The 12,212-nt window shown below is 37.3% G+C and overlaps 1 protein-coding gene across 2 annotated transcripts in view; it reads left to right on the top strand.

Annotated features, from left to right (window-relative positions):
- The window catches only part of LOC149780366 (tRNA (guanine(27)-N(2))-dimethyltransferase-like), a 34,782-nt gene extending 28,300 nt beyond the window's left edge, over nt 1-6,482 (top strand). For both annotated transcript variants that reach the window (XM_089937265.1, XM_089937264.1), the window contains exons 7-8: nt 1,494-2,048; nt 4,556-6,482. In XM_089937265.1, coding sequence (XP_089793391.1) covers nt 1,494-2,048; nt 4,556-4,685 — 685 coding nt within the window. In that variant the 3' untranslated portion in view covers nt 4,686-6,482. The remainder of the gene's footprint in view (nt 1-1,493; nt 2,049-4,555) is intronic.
- The last annotated feature ends 5,730 nt before the right edge of the window (nt 6,483-12,212 follow it).

The following is a 12,212-nucleotide window of genomic DNA, read 5'->3' as shown; positions in this document are numbered from 1 at the left end:
GAATTTCCCCAGCTTTCCTCACTGGTTATACTGGCTATTTAAAAAAGACTTTGTATATCTTAGGTATAATGCAAAGAACCTTTAATTCCCTTTATTTTGGTGTATGATTGATGGGTGTACTTTGGGTTATAGAGTATACAGCTTGGCCTTACTTCAGATGTGCACCTTTCAAAAAAGTCCTAGCTCTACTTGGTCATTTCCACTTCCTGAACTTCAGAGGTAAATTGTATAAAAAAGAGCCGATAACTTTTTTTACATTTTATATATTTGGTAATTCATTTATTGCACTTTCAAAAGCTGGTATTGTCCAGTCTGGCAAAATTCATTTTCCCTATTTTAATAGCTGCTATGTATAGTGTACTTTAGACTAATTCAGGCTGATTTTTTAACACAAGGGAGCAGTCATTTTAGTTAGCAGTGTGCTTAAATCATGTAAAATTTCCAATATCCAAAAGAAATATCATCCACATTACATTAATGTAGCATAGAGGTATGCCAACATTCTCTCCATTGTGCATGTTTTAAATGCGAACTACTTCACCTTACATATGTCACTCTTTCAAAAGTACATATTATCTGGTGAGCGCCCCCTTACAGCCATGGACTATAGCCATGCTGGCCTTACCACCATTTTCTATAGCCATACTGGCCTTACCACCATTGACGATAGTGATACTGGTCTTACCAACATTGACATTAGTGATGCTGGCCTTACCACCATTGTCTATAGCCATGCTGGCCTTACCACCATTGACTATAGCCATACTAGCCTTACCACCATTGACTATAGCCATGCTGGCCTTACCACCATTGATGATAGTGATACTGGCCTTACCAACATTGACAATAGTGATACTGGTCTTACCACCATACTGGCCTTACCACCATTGACTATAGTGATACTGGTCTTACCACCATTGACTATAGCCTAACTGGCCTTACAGCCATTGACTATAGCTATGCTGGCCTTACCACCATTGACTATAGCCATACTGGCCTTACCACCATTGACTATAGCCATACTGGCCTTACCACCATTGACTATAGCCATGCTGGCCTTACCACCATTGACGATAGTGATACTGGCCTTACCATCATTGACAATAGTGATACTGGTCTTACCACCATTGACTATAGCTTAACTGGCCTTACAGCCATTGACTATAGCCATGCTGGCCTTACCACCATTGACTATACCCACACTGGCCTTACCACCATTGACTATAGCCATACTAGCCTTACCACCATTTACTATAGCCATACTAGCCTTACCACCATTGACTGTAGTGATACTGGCCTTACCACCATTGACTATAGTGCTACTGGCCTTACCATCATTGACTATAGTGATACTGGTCTTAACACCACTGATTATAGCCATACTGGCCTTACCACCATTGACTATAGTGATACTGGCCTTACCACCATTGACTATAGCCATACTGGCCTTACCACCATTGATATATTGATCATTATCTTTATTTCTTTTACAGGAGAGGAGAAATCTTCAATGGAGAATTTCTTCAGAGAATGATTAAAACATCAGAAGAGATGAGCTTAAGTCTGGGTTTAAAAAGGATGTTAGCATTGTTACTAGAGGAATCATTTTTTGTTGATCTACATACTGAAAGTCTGGGGCAAGATAAAGACAAGAAAGGTTCTGGGCAGAGTTGTGAAATTTCAGAGTTTAGTTCAAAACCTGAAGAAAGCTCTTTACTTGCCTCTTCATCTTCATCCCTCAACCACAACACATTAATTGACAATAATAATTGCAGATCTCTTGTGCATAGTCATAAAGAGGCACAACAGCCCCATTCAGCCAATGAAGAAAGACAGTCTGAAAGTGGGGAATCAGTCAAACCTGTTATGGATACAGCCACACCTACCTCCCAGTCTTTGATACCAGCCAATGGTAAAAGGTCATGTGACATGTGGGAGGGACCACATGCAAAGAGGATAAAACATAATTGGACACAATCAGGGTCAGGAGCACCCTGCTTTTACCATAATCTACACAGAATGAAATTCAAAGCCACACAGCTGCCAAAGTAAGTACAGAATGAATTTAACACTGTATGTTAACCTCAAAAAGTCTTTAAAATCGTAATTTATGGAAATATGATATAGAATGGGCAAGGGGGTATTTTCAGGAGAGAGTTTCTATTAAAGGACCTGTTTATTATATGAAAGTTTTACTTAATTCATTTTTAAGTTTTTCAGATTAAAAGAAAATATGAACAGTAGAATTCAAATAAAAACTTTTGTAGGCTCAAGTATTGTATTTATAGTTATACATTTATTCACACAATTTTCCTGGATATTGTCATATTTGTTATTTGTTAGGTATTTTCACATAATTTGTTTACTCATTTAAGTTTGCTTGGTTAAACGTTCATAGTGTTACCATAGTGTTTGGTGGTTTTAAGATTAAAACTAGAAGTGTAACAGATTTGGAAATAGTGTTTTGCTTAAAGAAAATGTTTAACAGTCATTGGAAGTCATGGTAAATCAGGTGCCAGTGCTTAGATTTGTAATCCAAGGGTTGCTGTTTCACTGCCTATCCTGGCCAACCCAAGTCAGCAGCTTTGGTATGTCCTTGAGTAAAGACACGTTTTCTTGGCATGATATAGTCAACAGTATGATGAAAGTGCCCTTAAAAACCAACCAACCTGCAAGAAAACAACCTCAAGAATGCAAATTCTTTGGCTTCCTTCTAAATTATTGTAATCTGTATTTCATTCAGTTCATTTTAAAGCTTAGCTTGTGTAATTTTTGGTTCCCCCCCCCCACAAGAATACCGTGAATGACAAATTATATGATTCCACCCACCCCTGTTTCCTAGTCCACTTGTTGGTGCTAATGGGGCATGGTGGACTCTCTAACAGGTATCCTTGTCCTCGACCTATACTTGAATTACGCAATCTTGAACTAAACTTAATGTGCAGAAGCCATTATTTTCTAATTTCGACTTACAATGACCTTTGATCATTAGAATCCAGAACCTTTTGGTTTCTCTATTATCCTAATTGCAAACCAATTAACAAAGTTTGGTTAAGACTATAATCTATAAAAAAGTAATTTTTTCGTTGAGCCACATTGGACTTTGACATTTTGACCAACAGGCCTCATCCCTACCTTAAGTGCAAGACATCCACTAACAATATCCAGGGTATGTGGTCTAGAACGTATGTCATTTATGCTTACAATCTTTTTTATTATTATTATTACTGACCTTGACATTTGGCCGTTTAACCCTCCAGTCAGTGATTTTCTTTCATTACACTGATTGCAAGCAATTCACTACATTTGGTCCAGGTATGTTGTGCAGAACTATGCTGTTCTGTATTGCAATCAAAAATACCTTGACCTTTGACCTTTTTACCCAGGAAGATAGCATTTTTTGTTATACCAAATGCAAATCATTAGCACAGTTTTGTAACTGTTGATTGTGAAGAATTCAGTTTTATGGTTTGGAAGCATTTTTTTCTTCCTTCAGTCAATGAACTTGACCTTTGACCATTTGATACTGAACCTGGTAGGGTTCTTCCTTCAGTCAATGAACTTGACCTTTGACCATTTGATACTGAATCTGGTAGGGTTCTTCCTTCAGTCAATGAACTTGACCTTTGACCATTTGATACTGAACCTGGTAGGGTTCTTCCTTCAGTCAATGAACTTGACCTTTGACCATTTGATACTGAACCTGGTAGGGTTCTTCCTTGCCTCAAGTACAAAATATCCACTTCTCTGGTACTTGTCGATGGTAGACAGTTTGAGGTAGGGTGTTGAATTAAATTGGTACTTGTAGATGGTAGACAGCTTGATGTAGGGTGTTGAATTAAATTGGTACTTGACGATGGTAGACAGCTTGAGGTAGGGTGTTGAATTAAATTGGTACTTGTCGATGGTAGACAGGTTGAGGTAGGGTGTTGAATTAAATTGGTACTTGTAGATGGTAGACAGCTTGAGGTAGGGTGTTGAATTAAATTGGTACTTGTAGATGGTAGACAGCTTGAGGTAGGGTGTTGAATTAAATTGGTACTTGTAGATGGTAGACAGCTTGAGGTAGGGTGTTGAATTAAATTGGTACTTGTAGATGGTAGACAGCTTGAGGTAGGGTGTTGAATTAAATTAGTACTTGTAGATGGTAGACAGCTTGAGGTAGGGTGTTGAATTAAATTGGTACTTGTAGATGGTAGACAGCTTGAGGTAGGGTGTTGAATTAAATTGGTACTTGTAGATGGTAGACAGCTTAAGGTAGGGTGTTGAATTAAATTGGTACTTGTCGATGGTAGACAGATTGAGGTAGGGTGTTGAATTAAATTGGTACTAGCAGATGGTAGACAGCTTAAGGTAGGGTGTTGAATTAAATTGGTACTTGTCAATTGTAGACAGCTTGATGTAGGGTGTTGAATTAAATTGGTAACAGACAGTTGGACATCATAATATATTGTGCTCCTCCTTGTAGCAAGTGTGTTAAAATCATGTTTGTAAATATGACAGGAAAGGTAATTTTAGCTGTCATTTTTATGCTTTCATATTTTGCTGATTTCAGATCAGACAAGCTGGTATTGTTGTTACGAAAACGTGGGTTCAAAGCCAGCAGGACTCATTTTGACCAGTACTCAATTCGTACAAATGCAACATTAAATCAGATGTATCAGGTAATCAAGACAGCTGTATGAGAGTCAGCATCAGCTTCATAAGAATTATCCTCTCTATCTGACATTCAGCAAAGAGACATTAACAAATGATGGAATTTTGATGATGGGTGGAATTTTGATGATGGGTGGAATTTTGATGGTGGGTTGTTGTGACAATAATAGACCCTTGTCCAGATGAAACGTTTTTCCAAATCAGATGGATCCATGCCAAAGACTTGGATGTGTACATGTCCCTAAAAGCATATATTTAAATACATGGGGACAACAGCCTACTCACCAGGATACACACATACATAGTCATACATACAGTCATACATACATATATACATACATACATACATACATACATACATACATACATACATACAGTCATACATACATACATACAGTGAACTGGACACCAGGAATGGTAGTGAAAATGACCAAGTAGACTTATATAAGGTCTTTTTAAAATAACCAAGATAACCATTGAACACAGTCATAAGGGCACAGGCCAAAGACTGTGATCTGTATATGGAACACAAGTGCCTTTTCATTCCAAAACAAATTGTGACAACAACCTATTTACCAAGATACAAAGACCTACATGTCTCTAACACCAATAGAGTACAATAAACCAGACTTGACCATGAGGGATGGAAGAATGGTACAAAGACCTACATGTTTCTAACACCAATAGAGTACAATAAACCAAACTTGACCATGAGGGATGGAATAATGGTACAAAGACCTACATGTCTCTAACACCAATAGAGTACAATAAACCAAACTTGACCATGTGGGATGGAAGAATGGTACAAAGACCTACATGTCTCTAACACCAATAGAGTACAATAAACCAAACTTGACCATGAGGGATGGAAGAATGGTACAAAGACCTACATGTCTCTAACACCAATAGAGTACAATAAACCAAACTTGACCATGAGGGATGGAAGAATGGTACAAAGATCTACATGTCTCTAACACCAATAGAGTACAATAAACCAAACTTGACCATGAGGGATGGAAGAATGGTACAAAGACCTACATGTCTCTAACACCAATAGAGTACAATAAACCAAACTTGACCATGAGGGATGGAAGAATGGTACAAAGACCTACATGTCTCTAACACCAATAGAGTACAATAAACCAAACTTGACCATGAGGGATGGAAGAATAATAGGATTGTCAGGATAACTCTCATATTCACGGACTGGCATTGATATCAGATTGTAATGTTTTTGTAATGGTTTCTTGACTTCTTGTTGTTTAAATGGAAGTCAGATAAGTAATGGTAATAGATACAGGGAGAGTGAGTCCTATAACCTGCATAGAACTATTCTGTGGAAGTGAGATGAATAATGGCAATAGATACAGGGAGTGTGAGTGCCATACCCTGCATAGAACTATTCTATTCAGTCATATCTTTATTTCAGAGCTGTTGGTTGCTTAGGATTTGGAATTTGCTCCCATTTAACACTGCATGTAATTATATTGCACTGGCTTATGTTCTCAGCTATCAAGCATAAAGATACTAGATCTAGAGACAAGCCAATGCATAATTAATTACTATAGAAATCAACTTTTAGGATTTATAAAAAAAATCCTTCATATTATGTGTTTTTGTTTTGTTGGTGAATATATTTTGAAATGTTTGTTAAATATATCATCATGGATTGATGCCTAATCAATCTGCATATATGGCAACCATTACATTTATGGTGTAATTATTACGCTTTTGTTTTTATTAAATTACACTTTATGCTCGCCTCTGTAAGGATTATGCTTTTTTGGTACATTAAAAGTTAAACAAAAATAAAGCAATAAAAAGTTGGTTCTTTCATTTTTATTATCACCACTTTAATTCCATTCAGATAAATTTGAGAATATTCTTAAAAAGATGACTGCTGCATAAGAATTTGTAAGAATACGGTACTTTCCTTATTTGCTATTTATAGCAGCTGTATATGACCTATTTCCAAAAAATGTAGGTTTCTTCAAATATAAACTTTGCCTCTCAGAAGCATTATCTTGATAAGCTAGTTAGCAGACCAGTTTATACTTTTAAAGAAAATAGTGCCAGATGTTGAGCAACATGCTTTACAATGTGAGCTGAAGATGTTATATGGCAGAAAATGTTATATGGCAGAAGATGTTTTATGGCAGAAAATGCTATATGGCGGAAAATGTTATATGGCAGAAAATGTTAGAGCAGATGCATCTTATGGATCTTTTGAAATTTAAAAACATGCCAGATCAGAAAAAATGACAAATCAACATCACTTCACAAATTTTAAAAGAAAAATATGAGAGTAATGCAATACAATAACCTGCACACGTGCGTGCTCATTGCAAAGTTCTTGTTCACGATTATTCACAAAAGACACATGAGAAAGCTTGCCAGTAGCTTCTCGTGGGTTGGTGGTTCTTTCCGGGGTTTTCCCAGGTTCTTCCTCCACCATTAATACTGGCCGCCATGTATAGCCTATCGTGTGCTGAAAAATGGCGTTAAGCCCCAAAACAATAACAACAACAACAACAAAAGACACATGTAGACTGGTTAAAGTGTGTGCTGAATATAAACAATATTTCGGTATATTTTATGTTTTGTATTGTGGTTCTAATCCATATGGATTTTGCTGTTTTTGTGACAAGAATTTTGACTGACATCATAACCAGGTTAGTAGCAACATTTATTTTTCATATGTGCTATAATTCTGGCATGTAATATATAGATTACAATTTGTATGCCCTAATTACACTGTTTTTCACCACTTTAATAGTAATAATTATGCTTATACCTTTTGGGAAGGGTAGAGGTTGGCATGTATGAATTTGTTAACTTGACTGAGATAAGTGTAGATTCCAAAGTTATTAGTCAACAGGAAACGTTTTTAAAAAAAACCTGCTGGCCTGGAACCAGAGTTCACCACAAGTTCTACTTCCTTATCACCTTACACAATAGCCATGACACTAATACATCTGGCAAAACTATAACCTGTGTCAGTGTGTTTTGTTTGGATTGCAAAAGTAAATCACTACTATTCGAGTTACAGCAAACTTCTGGTGTTTCTGTAAAGTTTTTGATGATTACTGCATTTAGCTAGTGCTTGTCTTATTCCAATTTCGTTGCCTAGAATGAAATGATAACCTTCACAGATTGTCAGCACAGTAAGTTTATGGATGCAATTTATGTTACTTATTATCATTGTTATCATTATCACAGAGTATTGTGCTCTTGAGTGAAAACTGGTGTTTTGGTTAACTTTTAACCATACACTGTACTTGCAATCACATGCTCCAGATGCATGATGCACAGGACATATCATTGTCTGGAGTAGAAAAGATTTATATTGTTAGTCTCTAATGAACATATAGTTTTCAAAAGTTATAACTAGTACCTGTACACAGAAAGACTTAGAAACCATCACATATTGAAAAAAAGTGGTGATTCAAAAGTTATTTAGCAAAATCAAAATGAATTATGTTTTGGTAATCTGTTATAATGTCAAAAAGTGACATATGTTAATAGGTTGGTGAAAAAGGTCACATTTTATGAATTTCATTCGGTCTTTTTTATATCAAGTCTCAACCCAATCCATAAGGGTTTGAAAAGTTTTCAGTTTAAGCGAAATTACATGGTGATGGAGGGTCACACTTCTAAGTTGAACGGAGGATTGAACAAAAAATGTGATGGAAAAATTTGAAATTAAGTATGATGTTGGTATTCACAGTAGTATGCCTCATTCAAAATTAGTTTCAAATTTATGAATTTCCATAAAAAATATAAACACAATTGGGTACGATACAGGACGTATATGCAGGATAGATGGACAAGATGAACAGATTGACATAGATGGTAATACTGTATAGTTTGGTCCTTTTTTTAGCAGTGGAGAGATTTTATCGATTTAGTAATCTCAGGTTGAGATTATGAAATAAAATTCCAACAAAATTTATAATTCTGCAATATGTGGGTAACGTTTTTATCAAAAGCTATAGACAATGTCAGAAGTAAATGTTTCTTCCCAGTGGCGTGTTTGGAACTGTGCTTATGCTGTGCAAGTTAAGTTGTTTCTTCGTCAGTAAGTAGAAATCACTTCTTGCTGCCGTTGTTAATTTGAAATAAGAATTATAGGGCTGCAACCTAACCAGTGCTATTGACAATATGAAGAACTATTCATGCCATGCAACTCGACTAGCAATTGTAAACACACAGTAGCCAGTCAAGCTCACAATTGAAAGGACAGGTTCTAGTTACAGACAACAGCTCGGTTTATTTTAATATCTGTTTGTTTTTCTTTATGGAACACACTAATATGTCAATTAACTGATAAGATCTGATTACTTGATTCATTTGTGACTCTCACTGAATGGTTCACAATAGTGCAGTCATGCTGGTGACAAGATCTGTTCCATTTTCATAGGGACAGACTTGATACTGCAGAAACGATTGAGAGAAAACCCACTGTCACATCAACCATCTGTTAAAGATGAGTAGTGAAAACAAGATGGAGAGCAGATAAGAACTATTTTCATTTACAACCATTAAATTGGTGAAAACCTCATTTCAGTAGAACCAGGAAAAGTAGAGATAAGATTTTTTCAAGATGGCCACCATTGTGGCCATTTCTGATTTCAGATTGCCAATGGAGCCCAAGGTTGCTGAGTTGTCTAAGGCACTAAAATTTACTGATACTCACACATCCTGCCTCAGTCATGTGTTAGAGTCTCATCTCAACAAACGTGTATGAGAAAGCATGTCATAGCTTCCATGAGTCTGTATTTTTTTCCCAGCCCCCACAACGTTCTTCCTTCAACAAACATACTTGCCACCATGTATAACCTATAATGTGTTGAAAAAATGGAGTTTATCCACAAAATAACAAGACAAAACAAAACGAAGTCATATTTGCCTCCACTTAAATTCAAAACCAAGCAGCATAGTGCTATGTTTTTCATTGAAATTACACTGTTTACATAAACATCTACACACGAATAATCGCAATGACAATATTTTTGTGGCAGCTATATGTAAAGTCAGATTTGCACTATTTTCATTCACAACCAACTCCATATCACAATAAATGTTTTGGCAAAAATCAAGTGTGATTCAGTTATCCATTCAGAAAAGTATAGATAGGATTATTCAAGATGGCCACCTTGGCAGCCATTTTAGATGTTCAAAGGGCACCCTTTTCATTAAGATCCAATTAAACCACAATATGAAACTGTATGCCTAGTTTAAAGACATTCCTGTCAGCACTTTAGGAGTAAATGCCACAAGAATTTGAAGATGCCACCACGGTTGCCATGTTGGAAGTTAAATAGCACAACTTTCATTTAGGATCAACAACACGTCACAAGAAGTATTCTGGTGTGAGTCTTATGTTGATGTCATCCTTTATGGAGGAAAGGTGAGATTTTTAAGATGGCCACCCGACCAGTTATATTGGAAGTCCAAAAACTGCCACCATTTTAAATTAGTACCAACTACATGTTGCAAGGTGTTCTAGTAAATCAGCAGCAAGCCAATATCAGTACACCTATCTGGACAGGAGGATTAATGAAATAGCAAGCCAGTGTCAGTACAACCATCTGGACAGGAGGATTAGTGAAATAGCAAGCCAATATGAGTACAACCCTCTGGACAGGAGGATTAGTGAAATAGCAAGCCAATGTCAGAACAATCATCTGAACAGGAGGATTAGTGAAAGAGCAAGCCAGTGTCAGTACAACCATCTATACAGGAGGATTAGTGAAATAGCAAGCCAGTGTCAGTACAACCATCTGGACTGGAGGATTAGTGAAATAGTAAGCCAATATCCATACAACCATCTGGGCAGGAGGATTAGTGAAATAGCAAGCCAAAGTCAGTACAACCATCTGGACAGGAGGATTAGTGAAATAGCAAGCTAATATCAGTACAACCATCTAGACAGGAGGATTAGTGAAATAGCAAGCCAATGTCAGTACAACCATCTGGACAGGAGGATTAGTGAAATGGCAAGCCGATATCAGTACAACTCTCTGGACAGGAGGATTAATGAAATAGCAAGCCAGTGTCAGTACAACCATCTGGACAGGAGGATTAGTGAAATAGCAAGCCAATATCAGTACAACCCTCTGGACAGGAGGATTAGTGACATAGCAAGCCAATGTCAGAACAACCATCTGGACAGGAGGATTAGTGAAATAGCAAGCCAATATCAGTACAACCCTCTGGACAGGAGGATTAATGAAATAGCAAGCCAATATCAGTACAACCCTCTGGACAGGAGGATTAGTGACATAGTAAGCCAATGTCAGAACAACCATCTGGACAGGAGGATTAGTGAAATAGCAAGCCAGTGTCAGTACAACCATCTATACAGGAGGATTAGTGAAATAGCAAGCCAGTGTCAGTACAACCATCTGGACTGGAGGATTAGTGAAATAGCAAGCCAATATCCATACAACCATCTGCGCAGGAGGATTAGTGAAATAGCAAGCCAAAGTCAGTACAACCATCTAGACAGGAGGATTAGTGAAATAGCAAGCCAATGTCAGTACAACCATCTGGGCAGGAATATCAGTGAAATAGCAAGCCAAAGCCAGTACAACCATCTGGACAGGAGGATTGGTGAAATAGCAAGCCAGTGTCAGTACAATCATCTGGGCAGGAATATTAGTGAAATAGCAAGCCAAAGTTAGTACAACCATCTGGACAGGAGGATTAGTGAAATAGCAAGCCAGTGTCAGTACAACCATCTAGACAGGAGAATTAGTGAAATAGCAAGCCAAAGTCAGTACAACCATCTGGACAGGAGGATTAGTGAAATAGCAAGCCAGTGTCAGTACAACCATCTAGACAGGAGGATTAGTGAAATAGCAAGCCAAAGTCAGTACAACCATCTGGACAGGAGGATTAGTGAAATAGCAAGCCAGTGTCAGTACAACCATCTGGAAAGGAGGATTAGTGAAATAGCAAGCCAAAGTCAGTACAACCATCTGGACAGGAGGATTAGTGAAATAGCAAGCCAGTGTCAGTACAACCATCTAGACAGGAGGATTAGTGAAAGAGCAAGCCAATGTCAGTACAGCCCTCTGGACAGGAGGATTAGTGAAATAGCAAGCCAGTGTCAGTACAAACATCTGGGCAGGAGGATTAGTGAAATAGCAAGCTAATATCAGTACAACCGTCTGGACAGGAGGATTAGTGAAATAGCAAGCCAGTGTCAGTACAACTATCTGGACAGGAAGATTAGTGAAATAGCAAGCCAGTGTCAGTACAACCCTCTGGACAGTAGGATTAATGAATTAGCAACCATTTTGTGATGGCTATAATAGTGTCCATTTTAAATGTCCGATAGCCACAATTTCATTTAAGATCAACCAATCCAAAGACTAAAACAATGTGCAAATTTCATTTCATTCCTTGTCCTAGTTTAGATGGAAATGTGACAACAGAGGGACATCTGATGCTTGGTGTATGGTCAGAAAGGATAAAACGTGTTACCTAATTAGAACCCCATATTTTCAAAAACCTTGTGAACAATAAACTTCAGCTGTCTCTAACAAAAA

This window comes from Sinohyriopsis cumingii, chromosome 16, assembly GCF_028554795.1.
Source record: "Sinohyriopsis cumingii isolate HCF-2022 chromosome 16, ASM2855479v2, whole genome shotgun sequence".
Taxonomy (NCBI): domain Eukaryota; kingdom Metazoa; phylum Mollusca; class Bivalvia; order Unionida; family Unionidae; genus Sinohyriopsis; species Sinohyriopsis cumingii.
The sequence above is the reverse complement of the archived record's forward strand: the minus strand, read 5'-3'. Positions and strand labels throughout refer to the sequence as shown.